Source organism: Scleropages formosus, chromosome 10 (genome assembly GCF_900964775.1).
Source record: "Scleropages formosus chromosome 10, fSclFor1.1, whole genome shotgun sequence".
Lineage (NCBI taxonomy): Eukaryota > Metazoa > Chordata > Actinopteri > Osteoglossiformes > Osteoglossidae > Scleropages > Scleropages formosus.
Window position 1 is genome coordinate 19,481,183 of NC_041815.1, and position 25,685 is coordinate 19,506,867.

General features: G+C 42.9%; 2 protein-coding genes across 3 annotated transcripts; one reads left to right on the forward strand and one right to left on the reverse strand.

Annotated features, from left to right (window-relative positions):
• Positions 1-140: 140 nt before the first annotated feature.
• dmac2 (distal membrane arm assembly component 2) lies at positions 141-3,863 on the reverse strand. Its single transcript, XM_018742745.1, has 6 exons — positions 3,830-3,863; positions 3,077-3,270; positions 2,882-2,962; positions 2,626-2,765; positions 2,037-2,199; positions 141-1,178 (listed from the first exon to the last, which is right to left on the reverse strand). The coding sequence occupies exons 1-6, from the start codon at positions 3,845-3,847 to the stop codon at positions 995-997; spliced, it is 780 nt and encodes a 259-aa protein (XP_018598261.1). The 5' UTR covers positions 3,848-3,863; the 3' UTR covers positions 141-994.
• Positions 3,864-21,349: 17,486 nt separating this feature from the next.
• Positions 21,350-24,908, forward strand: LOC108928716 (homeobox protein otx5). Of its 2 annotated transcripts, none has more exons than XM_018742780.1 (3): positions 21,350-21,459; positions 23,555-23,717; positions 24,270-24,908. In XM_018742780.1, exons 1-3 carry the CDS (start codon positions 21,350-21,352, stop codon positions 24,906-24,908), a joined length of 912 nt encoding a protein of 303 aa, XP_018598296.1. The 2 variants fall into 2 exon arrangements, with proteins under 2 accessions (XP_018598296.1, XP_018598297.1); XM_018742781.1 differs by having other exon boundaries at positions 21,350-21,446; positions 23,566-23,717.
• The last annotated feature ends 777 nt before the right edge of the window (positions 24,909-25,685 follow it).

A 25,685-nucleotide genomic window follows, 5' to 3' on the forward strand; every position in this document is an offset into this window, starting at 1 on the left:
CACCGACTTAACTGAACTGCTCAGGAGCGCAGCGCCGGTGAAGGCTGCTGTTACCATGGAGACACAAGTGTACATACAGAAATCCGAAGGTGATGAGAAGATGAATAATGATCCTATGAAGTGGTCAAGTCAGCACTGAATAGAAGTTTATTGAAACAACATTTTTTTATTTTAAGAGATCTGAATGCTCCAAATTAAAAATCTTACCAAGTATATTTATTATATTTCTACTGGAGATTTTTACAAGACCTAACCCATACACAAATTGGCATACATTTGTATTAAACTTTTATTGATTTCGACTAAGCAGAAAAAGTGACTTTGTGGCGTTATAAAATTATGAACAGGTTGCCGGTTCCACATGTGTTCCTAAATTAAGGAGACAGGTGTGTGGTGGATTGGATTAAACTTAAGAGACATATAGCATAACTTGAAAAAAAATGATGACATATAGAATGTAGAATACATACAGTATTTAAGTAACACTGTATGAAAATTGTACATTTTTTGGGCATACAAAACACAAACCTTAGGCCTGAAAACTGTCCTGCTGTAACCAAAAAACCGTAATGGGTAAATCTAGCTACCACTAAGCTGTGAAGTTAATAAATATTTATAACTGCACTTTTTCAACATATTTCTTGTAGACTTTTTCTCCAAAAATGCAAGAAAACAGCAGTCTGGAAAAATAACAGGTGAGCTGAACTGAGCACTATAAATTCTGTACTGCCAGGGAAGATCTGAAACTGACTACTTGACTGATACGTGTTTTCCAAGACTATTCTTAGTGTGTTTAATTCCATAGCCTTTAAGCATAAATCAAACTCTACAAAGAATTAGAATATGTTGTTGTAGTTGGATTCCTCTGTACTTCTACACCTGCTGGCTTCACAGCCTATTCTCATCAATCTGTTGGTATGGCTTCTGGGACTGCTCACGTTACCCTGTGTACACCCATGTGCTGTCACATTACTGTCACATTTGCCTGCGAGTATCACGCTCCTGTTCCCGTGGAACTCAAAGCCTCAGAGTCCTTCTCTTCTTGGAAGGCCTGCAGACCCTCATCGTACTCCACTCCAGTAATGTGGCAGTGGGGCAGAACCTCCTCCAGCAGGATGCGTACCAGCCCTGGATTCTGAACCCGGGGGAGGGAGGACAGGTCAAGCTTCCGCAGCTTCCTGCCAATCAGAGGAAGATGTCCAACAGGATGTCTACAGACTACAGACTGAGCAAAATATTGCACAATTCAAACTTTACAAACAACCCAATATCAAGCTGTAAGATGGTACATTTCTCTAAGTAGCTCCAGAAAAATATCTAGGCCTAAGGATTCAGTGCTATCATTTTTAGCCATGTATGAAAACAAACATGCATGCATGCAGTTGGTTTCAGTGATAAATTTTGAGGAACTCTGATTTCTGGATTCTTGACAGAATGCAGTGATTAATCATATTGTGGGAGGTCTTCAAATCTTGTTTACAACAGCTGAACTCCAGAAGGCTTAGCATCCACTCTGTGTCTAAATACAATGATTAGATGAAAGTAAGCCTTCAGTCAGTCTGCCAGTCTGCATGATTTAAGTGAGTACTTAGGGCTATAAGACACATCCTAATTCTGTGAATAAAAGGTTTTAAAAAATAAAAATGAAAAAAAAGAGTATTAAGACATCAGTATTCAGGTAACAAACCATTTAAATGTGAAGCACACACAGAGACAGTCTGAAACTGCTTGCGGCAAACAGGAGCCTAACCCGGCAACACAGGGCACAAGGCTAGAGGGGGAGGGGACACACCCAGGACGGGATGCCAAACGAGAAGTAGTGAGGTATTTTTTTTTTTTACTGCAGTCTTTAATAACAAATCCCTAAAAATATGGAGAACTAGTGAAAAGCGAGTGCAAAATTAACTCTGTGATTCAGATCCAGTGGAACAGATGCAATGTACTTTACTGCCCTGTAAATAGGCTTCAAGTACAACAGCAAAACCCAACTTTTGATCGACTGTGGGGTTTGCAGAGGGTGAAAGCGATTGGGTTACCTCAGGTGATGCAGGGCACAGAGCCCCCCCACAGAGATGCGAGGACAGCCAGACAGGTTGAGCTCCTCCAGGCTCTCCTGGAAAATGTGTAGGCGAGACAGGAACCAGTCATCCACCTCACGGCAGCCGCGCAAGGAAAGAGTGCGCAGGTTCTTCTGACTCACTGGGTTGTAAGAGGAGGCGGCCAGAGTTGCCATTAATACATACTGTGAATGCTTTGCAAGCACCAGTGCGCTACAATTTTATGCAGCATACTGAAAAGTATCAAAACAATATATTCAGATAAATGCAGCCATACTGAGTAACCCTCCTATTTCCTCTTTGTTTATTTCAGTAATTTCACAAAAAGTAAGCTGTGTCATATTTTGTTTTTTAGATGTTATCATTAACCACGAAACAACTTAACATGACAGCATCAAGGACGCAATCATTTCTGACTTGGGTTGGCATTTTTTCCGATGTTCATGTGGAACCACAATTTCACACGGTTTCTTTCAAGAAGCCTTTTTCAAAGCAGTGCATTTAAACGTATGATTTACAGAACCATGACTTCAGTGCACGTAAGCTTCTATACAAGATGCAGCAGTACCAAGGTTGTCAAGTCCTGTGCAGTTGATCACAGTGCCACTGACATCCACCTCCTCAATAGGGTGCTCCTGGAAATTGACAAAGTCCCAGCTGAACTTGCCCTTTTCGTTTGGCCGGAACCACTCGGACTGCCCCGAAAACCTATGTGACACAGAGCGAGCAACAGCGGAAGAGAAAACAAACCAGAGAGCGAACACGTACGCCAGGCTAGTGAAAGACTCACAGAGAGGTACTGAGGTATGGAAGGAAATGCTCACCTGAATCCACCCTTTAAACTTAGGATGTAGAAGGCAGCGGCTACATTGTTCCCATATTGTTCCTGTGTGTAGCTATAGAAACTGAAGGGGACATGATGAAGAAGGTTTTCATTGCATGTTTTTCAATAAGCTTTTCCATCAATATTTTATTACATCAAGATTCAGATTGTTCTTCTCTGAGGAAGGTGACAGTACGTGTTTTTCCGCCTCAGAGTCCAGTTCCTGAGCCAGGAGCTCCAGCTGAGCAGCTGTTCGACGTCGTAGAAATGCTGGGAGAGGAAAAAGAGGAGCTTGGAGCGCAGAGGTAAGGGGGTGGACGGGGATCGTGCCACGGTGGAGTACGGCCTCGCGACTGACACACACATCCGCGCACAGCCGCTCAACTGTACCTACAATGCAGAAACAGACAAGCCGGGGCTTAAAGAAGAAAGAGACGAGATACATTTCTTTAGTTTCATGACAGGTCATTCCTCACTTTCTTCACCTTGCCACGTTTCATTATAGTCTAATTTTGTGAGGCAGTATTTACATTTATTCATGATCATGTAGCTGGTGATGATGATGCTTCTTCTCTCCAGCAACTTACAGTGTTAAGTTACCTACAATGATTTATTCATTTATACAACTGGATCATTTTTACTGGACTAATTTAAGGTAAGTACCTTGCACAAGGATAACTACTCTGCCAGGAGGTGGGAATCAAACCTGCAACCTACCTCATTTATTATTTATGAGGCTCATATGCCAAATTATCTGTGCAAACCACTGCTGTCCAGAGGATATATATGTCTCAGTGATAAACTTATGATACATTTTACAGCCTCTGCAGATTACATGCTATTACTACACAGAAAACACAACCCTGTATCAATGTTTTAATTAAATTTAACTGACGAGTACTGCACTGCAATGTTTAATGCGCGCGGCATTGTTGAAGGATAAACTCACCGTTCTATAGAGAGCCATGTTCGGCGAGATCACGTGACCGCTACGGCAAGTCGAAGGGGACAAGGCTCATTTTCTTGACTATACTGCCACCTAGAGCATGAGCACGTAAGCAGCAACGTTAGGGCGGATCTCCGCCCATTTCGCGATTTATATGCTTGGAAGGTGTGTGCGCCAGAATTAAAAAGTGACCTTATCTCTCTTTTTATTATACAAATCCCCGTAGAAAACCCTTACGTACAACCAGCAATGTAAACTATCGTTCGCAACAGATCGGGCAGCATTTAGGGCTGTTGTCTTGTAAACCGATGGGTAGTGGTTCGAAGCCTGTTCCCCCTCGATAAAGTCTTTACTGTGAATTCACATAGTACAAATACTGTATACAAAGGAAAACCATCAGAAATAATCTTAGATAAAGGCGTCCGCTAAATAAGGGTTAATTACAAGACGTAACTCGTCGTGAACTGAATCACACTTCATGATAATGATACAGCTGACAGAAAAGAAGAACGACCTAGCCAGAACCAGCACAAAGTTAAAGCCTTTCCTAAATATCTGCCATGGCATATTTTCACAGAACTCTGAGTGAATACGTATAATAAGGGTTGGAAGCTCAGCACTTTGGAAGTACGCTTTTAAAGTTAAAGTTATATTATATTATATTATATTATATTATATTATATTATATTATAAGGGGGTGCGGTGGCGCAGTGGGTTGGACCGCAGTCCTGCTCTCTGGTGGGTCTGGGGTTCGAGTCCTGCTTGGGGTGCCTTGCGACGGACTGGCGTCCCGTCCTGGGTGTGTCCCCTCCCCTTCCGGCCTTACGCCCTGTGTTGCCGGGTAGGCTCCGGTTCCCCGTGACCCCGTATGGGACAAGCGGTTCTGAAAATGTGTGTGTGTGTGTGTATATTATATTATATTATATTATATTATACATTTGATTCTCGCGAACTGCATCGATTTGACACGAGAAAAAAAACAACGTTATGTTAGCTTAAAATTTGCTTGTACTGCAAGAAAATGCTCCAGACGTTGCAGGTCTTGGCCTCTAGATGTCAGTAAAGAGTCAGTCGAGAAGCGCTCTTGTGGCGCTCGGTGCGCTGATTGCGCTGATTGCGCTGTACCGTCCGATGTTCATAGACAGAAAACGGCTTATGTAAAGGTTTTGAAGAAGAAAACATGTTTTTCCCATCTCCGTTTCCTGTTTTTTTTATGCGAAGTGTCGTCAGTATTTTGCTTTTGTAAAGAAAATCATTGTGCCCCAGATGTTGTGAAAGCCGCCGTGCTTGACGCACTGCAGGTAACATCCGAAAATAAATGTTTAGATGTTTCTGTCACACCCCACATATAAAGTATCAATAATATACATATTTATTTCATTAACAAGGTTTTCATGCAGTAAAGGTGAATAATAACAGTTTTGCCAACAGTACTGTGCTTATGCTGTGTAACATGTATCTGGGGTTATACCCTTTAAGGAGAGTAAAGGAAACAATTAAATTTTAAAAATAGCTTGAAATAAATGGAAAAAGTCTCTTTTACTGGGTCTTCCACTAATCCAATAATGTAAAACACACTGTGTACGCCCAGTACTTTAACTCGACAAGGCAAGTGCTGCAGGTCAAGCGGCCCAAGTTCACCTTTTTGTAAAACAACATAGTCTGGACAGATCTGGATTCATTGTGCTATGATTTACCAGATGACAAATATTTCCAGCACGGTATCAATATTTTCCACTCTGAAGGTGTTCACCTTAATTTCTGACACTGTCCAGGTACAGTGCGTATGCGTTTTTTTTTTTTCTGGCAATTTAATAGAATACAATCTTCTAAAAATCTTTTGCACAAAGTTTGACTTACCTCCTTGATTTTCTTGTTAAACCACAAACAAAGTTCTTTGCATTGTATTTTTCTTCGGAAATATTTGGAAAGGAAACATATTTTATTGCTTTGATTTACACCTGTGTTTGACTTTTTTCCACTAGAAAAAATATCATTTGATCTGCATGATCATTCAGAGGAATTTTTGAATGTCTGGACACCCCTCTGGAATTTCTCAGTGCTACACAATTATACCTGTGAAATACTGGAAACGTTTTCCCTCGTTTAATGTATGTCGATGCGTTTGCAATTCCTTGGTGTATATTTCTCTCTCTATGTTGCCGTGACCCAGTGCTGTTCTGTTGTCAAAAAAAAATCTCGTACAGTGTATTTTTTCCACCGTTTAATGGATCCATCTTCTGAGACCTTATAAACAAATACAGGTGCGTACGTTTGAAATGGGGTGAATTTGTCACCTGGCCAGTTCGTCTTACATGGGGTGGGGACACAGTGTCTATTCCAGCCAGTGTAAATTTTTCCTTGTTCAGAAATAGCTGCGTCTTGCTCCCAGTTTCCATGTATACTGACCTTCTAATAGCCTGATGGGATAAGTGTCAATTTCAATTACTTCTCTACTGCCACTATACCTGAGTGTAACACACACATAAACAGAAACACCTACATTTCACATGTGACATCTTTAAAAAAAAAAAAAGGGAAAGGAGAGGAATCTGAAATTGAGAAACTGAATCCAGTTTTATTGAAAACATAATTTTACATAGAATATCACACATTCTGTCTGCCTCTTGTCTAATCTATGAAAATCTATAAAAAGGGTTTATTCGATGCTTTGTTTTGTCATTTCCATCATGAACATCTGGCATTACCATGTTCTACAAAGTCTCATTTACTAAGCAGGCATTCACAAGGAAGAGGTAATTCTACACAATAGATACAACCACGTTGCTTAACGTTAAATTGATTCAGCAAATACCCTTGTTGTGTTGACTCAGTTTACTTTGCAGGTGGTTGGCTAGTGTGGAATGACAACACAATAAACTAAATCAAGGTGAAAAATCATGAGGTTGAACTGTGCAAACGTTGTCAAAATAATTTATGTGTTGACATCCCTATTGAATTCGGTCCCCTCATCATGACCCAGCCTCAGTACCGGTGAAGTCTCAATCCAATGACGGATATTGCATGGGGTATGGAACATCTGTCAGTATGACATTATGCACAGTCTTCACTTCTGTAAATGCGCTGACGAAAGAGTTTTGCGCAGTCTGGCATCAAAGGCATTCAGTGCCCTGAAAGGTGTGGTAGAAGCATTAAAAGTGTTCTAAGCAATAGTAAAAGTCAATGAAACAGCACACGTAGCACTGTAACTTCCACAGTTTGTTAGTGTTACTGTCACCCCCCCCAAAGAAATTAATTGTTTAGCAGGTTAATTTGATCTGCTGTCAGTGAATTTAGGTGTTTCAGATGGTGGCGGAGATCCAACACATGGACTTGGTCTGAAACTGGGGTGGAGTTGTGGTCTTTAACAATTTACCTTGATTTTAAGCCTGGTGGAGGGACAGATACCTACTTTTGGGTGTGTGGGAGCAACAGACTAAGTAGGGGTGCCTCAATAGCTGGACTTCCACTCCAGTTCCTAAGCTGACCAACCAGTCAGATCTCCATCTCACTTCCCAGATCCAGGAGCCAAAGGCCTAAACTCTTCTCCTGATATGGTACAGAAACTAACCTGCAGACAGTTTACCTTTTAGACAATACTCTGCTGTTTAACCAAATACCGAGTAAATCAATTTAGGTTAAGTGCGTCGCACAAAAAATAGATTTGGAATAAATAAATAAAATGAATTCATAACTGTTAAATTGATTTAATATTAATAGCAGGAATGATGATGATGATAACTATTTCAAAACAACAATTTAAAGTATTGGATTTTGTTGTGTTCATTCATTGATCCACAGCTATTTGATTTCATATTGTTTTTTCACTGTAATATATTAAAAGGTTGGAGACATTAGTTCAGGTTATTTTTGGTTTAGAGAATGGACGGGTAGTACAAGTCACTGGGAGATTAGTTTCTGCTTACATTTTCCAAACGCTAACAGTAGGAAAATAGACTTGCGATATGTTAGACAGCAAGTTTGCAAACTGCATGGTCATAATACACATCCTTCCATTTAACCCCAGCATGCGGTACCAAACCAGACCCTGCTCCAACAGTGTGACCAGCCCGTGACACCCAGTGCTGGGGACAGCCGGCTGGCCCGGGCCTCGGCGTGTTGAGTAATGGGGCCGGTGCAGAACGGCAGCCATGGTGTGTGTCAGGTCACTGCGCGAGGGATTAGGTGTGTACAACTGATTGGGGGTGACAGCAGCCTCTGTATTATGGGCCCCACAGCAGGTTTCTCAGGCCCGTTTTAGACGCACTAATCTGGATTTACCGCCGCAGTGTGTCAGCAGTGATGCCGCCCGGACCTCCTTCAGCCTCCCCCATGCCCCTCCAGTCCCCACCACCCCTACCTCAACCCCTTCGCCACCATTCCATCAACCTGCTCTCCAGTAGGTACGTCCTCCTGCCCCATCTGTATGTCCTCAGGCCAATTTTAACCTCCCTCCTCCCACCTATAGCTCATCCCACTTGTAAACCTCTCCCCCACTGCCTTCTGTCCTTGTTCATTTTCTCTACACATCCATGTTTCCTTCCCTCTTCTTATCTCCTTTTATGTGTTCTGATCCATCTTATTTGTGTTTTCTTCATCTCGTCTAGAGACGCTGAAGACAAGTGCCCGTATAGAGGGGCAGCAGGCAGTGTAGTGGTTATAATGACCTTTGGACTTGTAGGTTGTAGATTCAAATCCCACTTCCTACTGTTGTACCTTGAATGAGGTACTTACCCTAAATTACTCCTTTTAAAATAACCCGGCTCTATAAATGGGTAAATAATTGTTGATAGTGCTGCAAGATGCTTTAGAGAAACATGTCAGCTAAATGAACAAATGTATTCAAGCTGTGCTCAACCTGGAATAAGCTCAGTTTGCCTTTCTTGTTCGATATGGTAAGCCGCCGACGTAAGAACTCGGGTAAAATACATGAAGCTCATGACCGAGGGCCTTCAAAGCTCTTTGGGTGCTCATGCCAATGGCCTTCTCTTCCTTCCACAGGCCCTCTAACTCAACTTCAAAGTGCCAGATGCACTTCTCAGCTGGCATGTTCTAGTTGGGCCAATGTGGCGCCGCTGGAGTTGTCCAGATGAATTATTCTTTCGGGGTTTCTGTGAGGATCTGAGAGAGGTGTGATAATGAAAACACTGTGAACCAATGCTTATGCCCTCTTACAAGAAAGTCCAAGGACTTGCGGTGATTCCAAAATTCACCGTCTGTCCAGCTCAGCAAGTAGAATATTTCACTGTCGGTATATGTGGATAATCGATGGAATATTTTTTCGAACGGGCCTACGTGTAGGTGTAGGGTTTAGTGAAACAGTGTTTGGCAGTATGTGTAAATCTGTGTTGTGTGAGATCACAATTATAACCCCTCCATTGTTAGTGCCACAGATTGTGCAAGATCCTGGATCGCCAGCGTGCGCTAATTAGCGACATTCCTCAGGATTAAACTGCCAATTAATAAGGAGAGAACCATTGTGAGTGTGTGAGCATTTGCGTCACAGCAGGGGTTTGTGCCCGTCCGTGTCAGCAAGTCAGAGTGTGTGTGTGTGTGTGTGTGTGTGTGTGTGTCTCCGTGTATTTTTGTGTGTCTTTAGTGAGGTATAAGTTGTCACATGTTTCATACCGCAGCGTCTCCATGCATTTTCAAAAAATATTCTCACGTTACACGGCTATGATCGAAATCATGGCCTGTTTTTGTGTATTTGTTTGCGGACGTGATTCTTTGTTTCAGTGTGGAGCAATATGCGTTGAAATGAGTATTAAATTGTCTGCTGCGGCGTCTGCTTTTCTAGTGCACTGCACATAAGACCGCGAGCATGTTGTAGCACATAGTCACGCTTCGAGAGATTAATCTGCAATATTGCTTCGCTAACTCTACATTACATGGAGCATGACATGAGTGATGAACCACAGTATTCTCCGCACACACACACACACACACACACACACACACACACACACACACACTGCAGCAAACCGGAGCCTAACCCAGCAGCACAGGGCACAAGGCTGGAGGGGGAGGGGACACACCCAGAACGGGACGCCGGTCTGCCGCAAGGCACCCGAAGCGGGACTCGAACCCCACACCTGCCAGAGAGTGAGACCCGGCCAAGCCTGCTGCGCTACCGCACCCCCTGCAGTATTCTCTACACCATAGATATTATCCTTACGATAACTAATGTTTCATAAACGTAAACCTGATTTATTACAACTCCTTTTATTCAAACTATGCCCGCCCCGCACACAGAAGAATGTTCACGTTCTTTGTTAAAAGCGTTCCTCTTTCAGAATGTTACGTTTCCTGCAGTGCCGACGGGGTCCTTTTGTACTTGTGCATTGTGTGTGTGTCTCCGTGTATGAGATGGCGTGTGTCTTTCTGCATCAGCGTGTGCGCTAGCGAGGCACGTGTCAGCGTGTGGCTAGGGATTAACTGGGCTAAGGCCTGTTGCTCCACTTCCTTGATTACTCTTGTGCCCGCACTGCTGTCTGGTGCCATATGGGCAGGGGTGGGGGTGGTGAGGGGTCGCCCTTGTCCTTGCCTCCCCCCCTCCCCTTCCACTCCCCCACAACCTCATCCTGTCCACCCGTGCATCCATTCTGTCACCACACATCCCCACACGCACACACAACCCCACACAAGGCTGATGTCCGCACTCCGGCAAACGTGGAGCAGAAAGGGGGTCGGCAGAGTTGCTTAAACAGTCACCTGTTTTACCTAATTGTTCTTGCATGTGTCCTACCGATGGGACATTATTGTCAAGATGAGTGTCTGAGCATTCAAAAAACAAATCTGAACAGCAGCAATAGGCAAGTTCTGGCTTATAAATCTGTACTAATAGACAGGCATGATGACACAACGTTTAGTGAGTTCTAATTTACCATAGATGTGCAAGAGAATTCGTGCAGGAAATCTATCACGGCTGATTTTTCCAAGAGACGTGTGGTTTGTTTAATAAAACTGCTTTTAAGAACTGCTCTATGTGTCTCCGCCCAGTGCCGGTATTGAAATAGAGGAATTCAACCACGACCTTTTTGAACCCTACTTTTATTCAGGCAACATTATCAGATATATTCTAAATATATTTATACACACACACTTCCAGAACCGCTTGTCCCATACAGGGTCGCGGGGAACCGGAGCCTAACCCGGCAACACAGGGCATAAGGCTGGAGGGGGAGGGGACACACCCAGGACAGGACGCCAGTCTGTCGTAAGGCACCCCAAGCGGGACTCGAACCCCAGACCCACCGAAGAGCAGGACTGCGGTCCAACCCACTGCGCCACCGCACCCCCTATTTATATTATGACAGTTCAAGAAAACGGTTGGAATTCATAATAGTTTTCAACATACGAGCTTAAGTGAGAGAGTATACACAATAATATTTTAACTCTGTTGACTTTCCCTTGTGTAAATATATTCTGCTTTGAATGGCCCACCTTGCTTCCACGTAAAGGAGATGATAGGCTTTATAAATTTGTTCTGTATAAGTTGCTTAAAAATTTGTGTGAGTTTGATCAAACATTGAATTTCGGAAATAACTGCAAGCTCTCAGCTCCTACCACTGATTACATACACGGACAATCAGACTATTTTGAAATGTGTTATAAAAACACTGTTAAGAAAACAGCGCATCACGAGCAGAGATACTAGGTAGAGATTCACCAGCAGGGATAATCATAAGGATAAGGGATAATAATCGGAGAGGAGTGAAAAATGGCAGTAACTAAAAAATGAACATGACAGACTGATTATATAGCACACTGCCGTCTCTTGAGTGCAGATACAGGTGGTAACTGCGTAGCTCCTGAGCAGCCCTGAGCTGGGGGCCTAAACAGCTTGGGTCGGCCTGTAAGCCACAGCGCTGACACACGGAGACCCCCAGCTGCTGTCGTCTGCACCCGGGGATTAGAGGTCTGTCGGCTTCTGCGGACAAGAACACTGCAGATGAAGTGAGGGTGTCTGGGGGGTTGACAGTAAACAGCTGCTATGTTCAAAACTGGGGGACGCTACAGGCACCAGTACTGGGAAATTGCCGGGCCCACACAAAACACCATGGCTCTGTCAGTAAACAACCAGCTGTAAAAACTGGGTAAAGTGTAACACTGCATTGCTGTATAAGTTGTTCTGGAAAGAATATCTGCTAAGCAATACTACACAGTAATAATATCCCTACATTAAGGGGAGCAGGTAACCCTGAAGCCTTTTTTGAATACTGTGTTGCCTGAAGACGCCGAATGGTTTAACAAAACGACACCTACCCTGGGAACCAACCTGAAGCCACTGTCTGTAGTGACCAAAGAAAACATACTCGGCAATGGTAAATGGCCTTTTCTATCTGACTTCATGAAGGCCTGGAGCTGCGGATCGTGACCCTGCAAGAGGGGCAAGAGCTGTACGCCCCGAACAGTGGGTAAGGGCAAGAAGCTCTAGGCTGTCCAGCACCTACAGCAGGTAAAAAAACCAGAGTGAAAAAGAAAGATACGGGAAGTCGAAAAAACATGAAGGTGCTGCCGTATGAGTTTAAGCCCGTTGATGAAGATCTTACGTTCTATGGCTCAAGAAACACTGCATAGCAAGGCTCTGAGGAGACACAAGAACATGAGTGCATAACTTGCCACATATAGACTATAAATAAGCCAAAAACTCATTCCTTCTGAAAACAAGATTTCATGATTTCTTTGTAAAACATTTTTTCACAAAATCCACAGTGACGATGGAGCGATCCAGTAGTAAAAGGCCTGTTGGCGCCTTGCTGGACGCTCTCATCTCCGCACAGAAATGACATCACCAACCATGACACTGTCTCTGTAAGCCAAACCTCCCACTTTATAAAACCTGCCAAAAGCGGGAATGAATTTCACATAAAACAGTGTGAAGCCAGTGGTTGCTTCTCCTACATAAACTCATCAAGGATCAGGCAGGAGAAATGCTTTGATGGAACATTAAATAAAATCAGGCACTTAACAAACAGACTGGTTCATATTCAGCCTGACTAGACATGATCTAACAAAAAACATGCTTTAAAAAATAACCTTCCTTTGTGATGGGCTTTCCGTAACCCTACATTTATTTAAAAAAGTATTAAACATCAACAGGGATATTAGTGTTAACTACTAACCCCTGTTTGTTAATAGTGTGAAGAAAGTGTGCTGTATACCTATGCACAAATTATCCTCATGATGAATAAAAGAGCTGTGCACGAATAAAAATAAAGGAAAAAAACAACGAATTCATCCACGGACAATTTCAGTGACGGAGAAATGACAAGGTGACTGTAAAGAGAAATAGACTTTGACCAACCCTGCTCACATGTTCACCTCCCTTCACCTGCCCCTCCCTCTTCTACTTTCCCAACATCCAACTTTCTGCGTCCATCTCTGAGTCCCCGTGGCACTCCATAAAAAGTGCATCTCCAGTGAATCCCAAACACACTGCCCCCTCCAATGACTGCCCCCCCTCCCCAAGCCCCAAGCCCCAAGCCCCAAGCCCATCTGCCCATCTGCCCATAGCACTGCCTGCTCTCACGCCATGTCCACACCCCTGCTATGACCTGTTGGTCCGTCTCCATCCATGGTTCTCCTTTCTCGTCTTCTGTGTAGCGCCGTCAATCTTGTTTATTCTCCATTTCTTCCGTAGTAATCCACCCCCAAGTCCATTTGTCCATCCATACTCCCGGTGTCAATCCCAGGGGCCGCTGACCCGCTCCCTCCGTACTCCCTTCCTCTACCACACTGACAGGAAACCTCTCTTTCCTCCCTTTATCCCGAGGTAAGATACTTACTTTTCAGATAAAGCATATTATGATAAATCGGCTGAACTCTGTGTGTGTGTGAGAGTGTATCAGTGTCACTGGGTGTGTGTAACATAAACCCCACATCAGTGTGGGAATCCGCACCATGGCCACACTAACTAGACTGCCCTAGACCTCAGGCCAGTTGGCATGGTTGGTACACACTATGGCTTCTAACAACTTGCCTGCTCTTCACAGTTGTGAAGTGATGTCTCAAGGCTGAAGAGAGGGGCCCAAATGCAAGTATTTTTCCCTCCGCAGTCCCTTAACTCATACAGTCATTCACTCACTCCTCACAGCACGCATTACATGCAGGCCTAACTTTTATCATGACAACCTGTACTTCTAAGCGACCATGAGAGTGACTGTGCTGATATCAGTTCGCTTATACGCACACTGACACAACCTACACCTGCAGGAGAAATGTTCTCACCGGTATCAATGGGCACTTTTATTTTACCGCACTTTGGCCTTTTTGGCCTCGTGTTCCATTTTCATACCTTTCTCCTCCCGAAATCTGGGCAAAGCACTTAGCGGACATCAAGTAAACTTAAATAAAGTATGACATCACTACAATTCGTTGTCAAAAACTGTGAAAGCATATGATCACAAAGTAATAATATCGAAACCACTGCATTAACTGTATTTTAAGCTTTAAGATAATCATAACCCTAACCCAAACTCCAGCACAATAAAATATGATTTAAACATCTGTCTGTAATGGTGTTTTTACACACTTGAATTTATATTCTGCTAATGTAATGCACACATTGTATTTCCTCCGAGATGTACGTCGCTTTGGAGAAAAGCGTCTTCTAAATGAATAAATGTAAATGTAAATATTCTGAATATAAACTGCAGTAAAGGTTTATAAATAATGTCTAACATTTCATGGTCATTGGAAGACTCATTCGTACAGTGTCTCCCAAAGGCTGTGGCTTCAAACTCGAAAAAGCCAATGTTTCCGTGTAATACGCAGACATGATAAAACAGTAAAATTACAAGAATCGTGAGCTGAACTCAGAGAAGTCATTGGAAAAATAAATAAATAAATAAGCGCCAGCAAAAATATTTGCGTCACTAGACAGGGTTCTGGCCTATATTATGTATGCTGACATAGGAATCTGTTACTGTGACGATATTGAAAAATATTCTAGGATACCGAAGCCCAGATATCACTTTTCTAAAGACTCGTTTGCGATGAAAGTGAGCTCTTTGAATTAAACCACATGGCTTTACATACTTACCAAATCAGTCAGTCAAGTTCAACGTAAAACTCAAAATACAAAGGATAACATCACGGCTTGTCAAGGTCAAAGGGGATTTATGTTTACATTTCTGAAAAATATTAACATCGCCCTCACACTGCTATACAATGTACGGTCTGAATTGGATTACAATTAAACTGAAACACATTAAAACTACATTAAAAACCAAAAACTTCAGTGCACAGATATGGTGAATGAAACAATAGATGTCTTTGTGATTAGACTAGAAGTGTGTTTGAGTTTGTGTGTGTACATGTGAGTGTGTGCATGTATATTGGAGTTTGTGTCTGCATGTGGAGATTAGATGCATTAAGCCTCTTATGGGGTTGCTGTGTCCTTGATTTGGATGCAAACCGGGTCCTAGAGTCACCAAGCTATGACGCACAGCTGAGGCTGAGCAAAAAAAACAAATGTACCTCACACCCCTGTCCTGTTTACAATGTCTGTATTGCCAAAGGCAACATAGTTTGTGCCCACCAAAAAGTGACATTCTTTCATCATAATGCAAGCCATATATGGAGCTCCCATCTGTGATGTGTTTAGGGGGACAATGGAGATAAGAGTGCGGAAGTAATTGACCAGCACACAGCAGACGCCCCATTAAACACTCTACATTGCACATGCTGTGACAAGTACTGATAGGGTTAGGAGTTATTAGTGATGATGCATAATATGCATTTCACAAAGTCACTGAAAATGTATGTGGGAAATGAAGGTGATCCTCATCAGGACAACAGTCGCCTTGTCAGTACAACATAAATGCAAAGCTCCTGCATTTTTAAATAAATAGTCCAACAACACTGAGAGTGTTGGCAACTGTGTTGCAGCAGCATCATTTGGTGTTTGGATATATACAGTACATACATATACTCTCATATATGATATGTGTGTGGGAAAAAGTGTTATTAAAAATTATAGTCATTGGAATTTATTTATTTATCGCCAACGAAGTCGCAGAAAGCACTTGTCTTGGCATTATATATTCAGATATTTAAGTTTCTTGCAAAGTTGTGGGCAGCAGCAGTCTGAACACCGTTTTCCAGGTAAATTCCACAAAAATACAACTCGTCAAATAACAAGGCAGTTTTATATATCATATTTGTGATTGCTAAATTACGGCTCGCGTTTTTACATAATTTGAGAATAACAAACTGTTTTAATGTTCTCCATTTTTTCTACTCAAAAAAGAGAAATAATTTTAATACAGCTAAAACGCCCGCATTGTGCAACTCTTATATAAGGAAACACCCACACGCGCAAACGACGCATAAAGTTGAAACAACAAGTCGTAACACTGTAACATACAGGTCATCAGGAATATGTAAAAATTGGGCATTTGTACCAGAAAACATAGAAAGATGCCAGAGTGAAAATAAAATCTGATTGAATTAATTGTGAATAATCAATTAGCGTTTGAAGATTTAAAGAAAATTGCGTCGTATAGCTTTTGAAATTTTAAGATAATTGTTTTGTTTTTTCAATTTTATTTTAATTGAAGGTCTTACTTAAAAATGCAAGATTACCCGCGGAGGCAGGCAGAATAAGTAAGGTGTTCAAGCAACCTTCATTTGACCCCAACATTTGTGTACTCCACTGAGTACTACTCTGTTGGTAATATAATATATTTATTATTTGCCCCCCCTCCCCCCAGTTACCTGACAGGTTGTTACGCCTTAAATACATAAACACGTCTGTGTATATTTATGCTATGGACACAGCCACGTTTGTTTTTTTTAAAAATACATTTCGAAGTTGCGCAAAAACCAACTTCGAAATGTATTTTTAAAAAACAAACGTTCTGCCAGACCAACTTGTGTGCACCCGTGCACGCGCACATGCCTGTGTACGCGCCGCCTATGCGTTGTGCGCGCGCGCGCGACTCAGTCTGAGTGTGTGTGTGTGTGTGTGTGTGTGTGTGTGTGCGCGCGAGCGCGTGTGTGTGTGTGTGTGTGTGTGTGTGTGTGTGCGCGCGCGCTCACGGGCACGCGGACGCGGTGAAGCGCGTCTGAGCATATATTATTTCTCAGCGAGCGGTCTTCGAACGGCCCTCCTCTGTGTCTCGGTTCGCTCTCTGTCCGCCGGCGTTCCTGCTCCGGCCCGGACCGTCCCGTCCGTGCGAATGAAGAAGTGCGTAAAGAGCAGCTCCTCACCTGTGCGGTGCCGCGTAGCGGGACAGCAGCAGCCTGGGCTCCTGAGGCCGCGCGCGCGCGCGCGCGCCAGCCGGGTATTCTGCGCGCTGTCACTCGCTCACACACTCACACACTCTGACTCTCTCACACACGACGAGTCCTTCACACCGGCATGCACCTCAGGTAAAGATATTTATTTGAGATTTAAAATGTTCGAATAGAGACGACGGTCTCTCTCTCTTTATATCTCCGCCTTGGCTTTGCAGATTCCGATAAACCCCTTACACAGTTTGGGCCCTACGTGGGTCCGCGTGGATTTTCAACTGCAAGAAATCCGATTCAATTAACAAGCGCAGAGAATCGGCTTTGGGTGCCGCCGTGGAGCGGCCTGGAGAGACGGCCTGGCCACTGGACACTGACTGGACACCGGGCACCGGGCACCGGACACCGGCTCCCACGCACTGGAAAGAAGCAGCAAAGTCGCTTTCCATACTAGGTGACCCACAGTAAATTGCCGTAAATCATGTGGTGTCTGTTTGGCACAGGTACCTTTAAATGGCAATGTGGCATAAGAAATATAGAAATATAAAACAGTGCACTAAGACTGAGCAATTAATAGCAAACCATAGGGTTTTTTTTCCCAAAAAAGTGTGAGCACTTACAAAAACAATAACTACAGATATGAGTAAAAATGTAAACTCATTACCAACATACTGTGGGAGGACAATTGCTCTTTTATTTGTTTTGCCCCCCCCTGTTGCGCTTTGATGCCGTGCCCTGCAGAGTGTACAGCAGGTACAAACACTGGTTCCCCCTGGAAAGCAACACAAACCCAAAGAAGACATGAAAGGCAACAATTGACATCTTGGTGGCAGACAATCAAATATTACTAATACATGTACTGAATAAGCCACTGTAGTAAGTGAGCAATCAGTAACAGTAAAAAGCATTGACAAAATATCTTTCCATTTTTTATTCTTCTATCTATTCTTGCCAGACAGAGTCCTGATCCCTGCCTCTGACAGATGTAACTTCAGCTGTTGCCTTCATTATTTAATTTCAACTGTATTTCCTTTGTGTTCAGGGAAGTCCTCTGATTTATTTGACTGCTATGTATTCTTTTTTGTGTAAATAAACTAGATTACCACACTTCAGAAATAGCTCAGTTAGAAGAACACATATACTCTACTAGGCAATGGATGTGAGAAAGTTTCTCCTATCTCTCACCTACATTACTTTGTTACTGCAATTTAACTTAAGCGAAATGGGCCAAAAGTTAAATAAGTGTCCATCCATTATTAATAACCACTTGTCGGGTCATGGTGGATCCAGAGCCCACTGTGGAAGCTTAGAGCATGAGGCAGGGTACACCCAGGACATGATGCCAGTCCATCGCAGGGCAATCGCATACACTCATTTACTTATACATGCACTCACTAGGGGCAACTCGGAGTCACCAGTTCACTTGAATCACGTGTGTTTGGACTGTGTGAAGAAACCACAGCGCTTTGAGGAAACCCTCTGGAACACTCAGAACTTGTAAAATCAGCTGAGACTGAATGAGCTTTGAATGCACATCTGAAACCACTGCCTAAGCACTGTGAGGCACCAGTGCTACCCGCTGCAGCACAGCACCACCCATTATTATTATTATTATTATTATTATTAGTTAAAGAAAAGAGTTAGTGGAGGGGGAGTGGGAGACTGGTAGACCGTGTGGACAGGATCAGTCAGGGATTTCATTCCCAACAAGGCATCCATTGTGTGTTTATAATCCAACCCAGTCTCCCTTCCCAGGCCCGGTGATCTCTCACCCAGACTCCACTGCCCAATTACTTCTCCATTTTTCAAGAGAGGTACATTTAATTAAAGACCCATGATGAAATTCACCACCTACCAAACTCCAAACTTTGGTCTCAGTGGTAAATTGAACTTGTTCCTTCAGTTGTGTTGTTTTTCTGTGTGTGGGAAGTGTGTTGCCAGATTTTGACAGTTCCATTAATACGCTTTGATTTGATATAAGATCAGGCAGTGTGCGCAATCAAATTTGTTACTATAAACAGACTTTGATTTTTCTTCCCATTTGCATTTTCTTTTGTTTATTTGTCTGTAATATGTTCTATGTGTTTATCTTTCATTTACAGGTATCTGAGAAACAAACTGAATATGACCAGTTCTCTAAGATACATGAGGGTATCGAGGTTAACATGTCAGAGCCAAGAAGCACAAAAATTATGAAATGCTGTTAATTAACTAATACTGTTAACTATTTTAACCACTTTTTTGGGGGGTGGAACATGTGCTTATAACAGGTGAGTCTGAAATGAGTCCCAGCTTCCCTTATCTAAATTTTATTCACTCAAACGCTACAAAACGTGACTTGTCTAGACATTCAAATGAATAAATACATTTCAGTTTACATTGTCTGACAATGTCTGTTATTGTCATTATTTCGATACTGAGGGTCCATTAAAGTACTACAGGGTTATACAGAGACAAAACACAATGTAAACCAGGGGCATAGTAAGTTGTAATGAATCCAGGCAACCAAAAACTTTATCAATAGTACTACATGGAGTTATAGAGAAATATATTTACATTTACATTTATTCATTTAGCAGACGCTTTTGTCCAAAGCGACGTACATCTCAGCAAAAGTACAATTTATGCATTACATTAAGAGAAGGAGACATAGCTGCAGACATGAGAGTCTCGAGCAAACTAAAATATATAAAGGGGGCACAAGGCTTGCCTGAGCATTGTTACAGATACCCCCCTTTTAGGCCTGTAATACAGACATATCATACACAGACACAGACCATCTGCAAAGAGCTACACACAGTAAGATTATTTTCCATAAATACTGATTTAGTCATATTGGCCAACTTTTTTATATAAATTGTATAATTCAGATATATAGATGTATTACAGTATTCAGACAGTATAAAATAGCCTTATTAGTCTTGAGTATCAGATCCTAAGGAAATAATACTTTATTATTATTATTATCATGTTTTTTTTTTTTTTTTTTGCGAATACATCTGTCCAAACATTTTGGAGTGTTAGAGGTATGATACTGTTTCTCCGTTTATAAGACTGAGTGTTTAGGAAAGACCAATTAAGGAGTGCCTTTTTCCAGGGTACCACAGGGTACCTAGTTTTATCATTCTCAATACACTGGCCTTTTGAAGGGGAAATATCTCTTCAAATGTACTTGGGGAAGAGAGTTTCTAGGTTTACGAATATGTAGACACTTTGACACACCGGAATGTCAGCGTACGCCGGCTGGTCAGGAGACTTGACCCGGTTAGTGAGGCTCCAGGAAAAAAATGCGCACATTTACCTTTCGTGTGCGCAAGAAGTTGCACTGCAAGGGGAGCAAAAGAAGGGAGGATCGAGAGGGAAGGAGGAGAGACCAGGATGGAGAGCAAGGGGGAGAATGCGAGGAGACGAGAAGGTGGAATGAGCGAGAGAGAGAGAGAGAGAGAGAGAGAGAGAGAGAGAGAGAGAGAGAGAGAGAGGGGCACGGAGAGCAAGAGGGAGGGGTCAGCGTGTCCTCTCAGTAACAACTTGTCTCTAATTAGCCAAGCCCTTCCTTGATGCGCTCAGTCCTGCGGTCTCAGCCCGACTCACCGGCACGCGCTGAAGGAAGCGCATCTTAACCCGGCCCTCCAGGAGACAAGGAAGGGACAGAGTTGGGCAGGAGCGCTCAGGGAGCGAGTGGAGGAGGACGAGCGGCTCTCTCTCTCCCTCAGCAAGCAAGGAATGATGGAGCGCGCCCCCGCCAGCCTCTGAACATTAGAGCACGAAACCGTTGCAGACAGCCGGCAGCTCAGGTGTTTGCGAAGTCGTTCGAGGGGGCGAAATAGCGGCAAACGGATCCGCGCAGCAGCGCAAGACCGACGAAGATCTGATCTGCCTTCGGAGAAAATCTGCAGGTGTCGGCGGACGCGCCTCTCTCTCAGCGAGGGGACGGAGGGCGGCGCGCGGCATCACATCCGATCCGGCACTCGTCTAAGACTTAGGCTCGAGAGCGCGTCCGTGGCATCCGCGTGACAAACCTGACTGAAGCCCGACGGGAAGAAAAGTCAAACAAAACAAACAAACAAACAAACAAAAAAAAATCTGAAAGAAAGACTGAGAAGAGTGAGAGAGTCTCCTGCCGAAGGAAGCGGGGAGATCCGGCCCCTTAGCGCGAGTCGGAGAGAGAGAGAGAGAGAGAGAGAGAGGGAAAGAAAGAGGGGGAGAGGGAAAGAGGGAGAGGGAAAGAGAGAGAGAGAGAGAGAGAGAGAGAGAGAGAGAGAGGGAGCGTTTAAAGGCGCCTCAGGCATGATGTCCTACATTAAGCAGCCTCATTACGCCGTGAACGGGTTAACTCTGTCCGGCCCGGGCATGGACCTGCTACACTCCGCCGTCGGCTACCCCAGTAAGTGCGCTTCTCACCAAAATTACCATTTTTACTATCATCGACATCAGTAAAGTTTAGTAACGTTTCTGAGTTGCATTTTCATGGGGAGTAACTGTATCAAAAAGAACTGCTCTGTCAAACCACCACGACTCAAGTCGTTACCGCTGTTGGTACAGTAATGACGCGTAAAAAAGATTCAGTACAAACAAGCAAAATGTCAATTGATTTTCCATAGGCAATAAATCCATCCGTAAGCTTTGAAAAGGAGTCGGGGGGCGGGGGGGGGGGGGGGGGGGGGGTCATGAGCTGCTCGTGGGCTCGTTCAGTCGCGACACGAGACAGAGACACACAAGTGAGTGTGATGCTGCCCCGGTTTCCTGACAGAATAAGTTCGTCTTCATTCTTGCTTTTCTTTATTTCATTTACACATTATATTGCCCGTTGCCTGTTAACTGTGCATTTATTTTAATCTGAACATTGAAAAACTGGATACGCTGATTTCAGCATTATGGGAACTTATGTTTCTACTTAACATGAATTTCAATTGGAATTAATGATGTGTTCTTTTTATTTGCCATCCTCTGTTTATTTAGGCACCTGTCCACGAAGACTTATGTTTACGTGCGACTCGCATAAATTACAACCTAACGAACCAATGTGAGAAAGATACACTCAACAGAAGTGTGTGTGTGAGACAGAGAAGAACAGGAGGGGAAACTCAGAACGACATTATATGAAGAATGCTTAGTTTGCATCTTTAAAAAGTCTCCATTTTGACAAAATTTATTGCATTTAATAAAACATGAAGTCCGTTAAATGAATGAATTATGTTACTTATGTTTTGGATCATTTTCTCGTGTAAATTTGGACAACGGTCCAGTCAGTTGGCTGCATCTAAGAAAAGATAAAATAACAGAATGTTCATGATTATTTTCACCAGAAATTGTGTGGTTCAGCAAAATGAACAGTCTTATTGTGTTGATGTGTTCTAATGATGTAAATCATCAGAATAGCAATATTAACACAAAAAGTGAGCACTGCGCTGGCTGCTCATTTCCCGTCATTCTGTACGTACTTCTCTAATGTTATTTGCACCTGAGAAACGGACAAATCTCTGTCACATGATTAAAATTGCTTTAATTAACAGAACGAAAACTGAAATATACTTCTATTTGCGCTACAATAATGTAAGAGGAAAAAGTTCTGCGGTAAGAAAAGCTTTACTATTTGAATAAACTATTTGGTTAGAGAAATGATAAAAAGCATAACAATAACTACATAAATTACTATATTACTTTACTATAGTGGAACGACCCTTGAAATGTATTCCGGATTTCATGTGTCTGGTAAGTTAACCAACGAATAAAATACCTTTGTATTAATTAAATGTTTAAGAACAAAACTTCTTTATGCAGAAAAAAACGTTTGCATTTTTGTCCTACGGAACAATTATTTGTAACAAACTTTTCGTGTTCGAAGGTGCAAAATCATAAATGTAACTTTTGACGCCTGACAGCAAAATGGATGTGAAAAGTTAATATTAATAACTTTGTTTAAAATAATATTTGTTTTATTTTTTAATCGCTCAGACACATATCTTGTATGATAGGCTGTGGAACCGTTTGCGTGTTTTGTCTTTTGCAAATATAAACGTGCTCGCCACAATTTCAGTTTAACAAACTCCAGTTAAAAACATTATTATTATTATTATTATTATTATTATTATTATTATTTTACTGCCAGTTCAATCCAATGTGGTCCAGTTCAATATCACTTCTACATAACTATAATAAATAATAATAATACATTACTTTATTTTTTTCTTATATTATACTATAATATTCCACTTTGCATTATCTTGCACAAAAAAAAACTGCAACATGTGATGGCTATTTGGTTAAATCATATTTTCTCAGCACAGCTAAAAAGTAACCCATTTTATGAGTTCTCAAATGTTCCCTGCCCTGTCCTCACCATGACAATGTTTTAAATAATATTCACAGATGTTAAAGACATTTAAATAGATATTGCTACACTATCTGAAAAATATAAAGCATTAAGGCAGCAAGGTATCTGGAACAAGAGGAAGAGAAGTATTTGGTTTGTCTGATCTTGGGGAATTTGCTGTGTCTTTCAGATACACCACGGAAGCAGCGCAGAGAGAGGACCACCTTCACTAGGGCCCAGCTGGACATACTAGAGGCACTTTTTGCCAAGACCCGCTACCCAGACATCTTCATGAGGGAGGAGGTGGCCCTAAAAATCAACCTTCCAGAGTCCCGCGTACAGGTGAAAACGGGCATCCTCACCTCCCCTGCAGCATGTTAAACAAATTGCTTTTTTATCACGCCACAAATGCATTAATCTCTCTGTCATGGCTGATTTCATCAGTACACGTTGAACCGAGTAAATTCTCGTGTGATATGCGATCTCTTGTGATTGATGTTGACTTGACTATAGTAACTCACTTGATGATATAGTAATATATTGTAGCTGATTGTACTGGACACCACTATCTGCACACACACACACACACACACATTGACTAAAACCGCTTGTCCCAAGTGGGCTCGTGGTGAACCGGAGCCTAACCCGGAAACACAGGGTGTAAGGCTGGAGGGGGAGGGACACACCCAGAATGGGATGTCAGGCCATCACAAGGTACCCCAAGCTGGACTTGAACCCCAGACCCACCAGAGAGCAGGACCTCGTCAAACCAGCTGCACCACCGCACCCCCTCACTATCTGCATTGCGTTGCAATATCAACGTGACTCCTGTGTGCCTGTCCACCCCAGTTTCAGCTCGGTAAGTCTGATGTCATTTTCTTTTCCTCTTTCCAGGTGTGGTTTAAAAACCGCCGTGCCAAGTGCCGCCAGCAACAACAGCAGAGCAGTGGACAGTCCAAACCTCGTCCGCCCAAGAAGAAGGCCTCCCCAGCTCGGGAGGCCAACGCAGAGCCCAATGCCAACACCAATGGGTCCTACAGCCCAGCGCCCCCTCCCCCAGGCACTGCTATTACCCCAAGCTCCAGCAGTGCTAGTGCCACTGTGTCCATCTGGAGCCCCGCGTCCATCTCCCCGCTGCCTGACCCGCTGTCGGCCTCCACCACCCCCTGCATGCAGCGCTCCACTGCCTACCCCATGACCTACACCCAGGCACCAGCCTATACCCAGAGCTACGCTGGCTCGTCCTCCTACTTCACTGGCCTGGACTGCAGCTCCTACCTCTCGCCCATGCATCCACAGCTGTCTGCCACTGGGGGCGCCCTAAGTCCCATCACTGCCTCTTCTATGGGGGGGCCTCTTAGCCAGTCCCCAGCCTCCCTGTCCTCGCAGGGCTACACTGCAGCCTCGCTGGGCTTCGGTGCCGTCGACTGCTTGGACTACAAGGACCAAGCTGCCTCCTGGAAGCTCAACTTCAACGCGGCGGACTGCCTAGACTACAAAGACCAGAACTCCTGGAAGTTCCAGGTCTTGTAGAAAGAGGTGTGGCAAGCAAAACCTGATGATTACAGAAGAAAAAAAGAAGAAAAGATCTGGAACACTGGCGAAGCTCTATCAATCGATTCAGTCCAAGAACATTATAAACCAAGTTTGCTTTTGATTTAAGTGAGCTAGTTTAAAAATTAACTCCCTGAAGCCTGAAACTTTGACATAGTACAAGAGGGGGGGAAAGTAACACGTTAAATGAGCAAACTGATTGCTTGTGTCAAATTATTGCTTTGACCTTGGACAATGAATGTTAGGGGTGTGTAGCTGGATACATCTTTGTCTACAACAAAATCTATGTAGATAGTCAAAACAGACCAAAAATTTTGCAAATTGTATAATTATTTTGCTTGCATAGAAAAATCACACAGCAATGCAATAGCAGAAAAGAAAAAAAAACATTATCTTGAATTTTTCTTGTAGGTTTTATGGATTTTTATTGATCAGAGCTATAAATACAAGTATTGATTTAAAAAAAAAAAAAATCACATCTTCAGATTCTGTGAAGACTGATCCCACTCAAAATTCACAAACATGAAGTTATTGGATGGGGAGATTTTAGCTCACTAGCTAAGATTAGGAAAATTATTTGGTAAGCAGGTTTAGCTTTTATGAAAATTGAAATGAACACAGGAAATTCTTCGTACAATATTGCTCAACAAAACAACCGGAAGTTTACAGTAGATGCTTACTTTGAGAGCAGGGCAAATGGTAAGATTGAGATTGCTGCATTAAAACAACCAGCATATATTTGTATCTTCTGTAGGT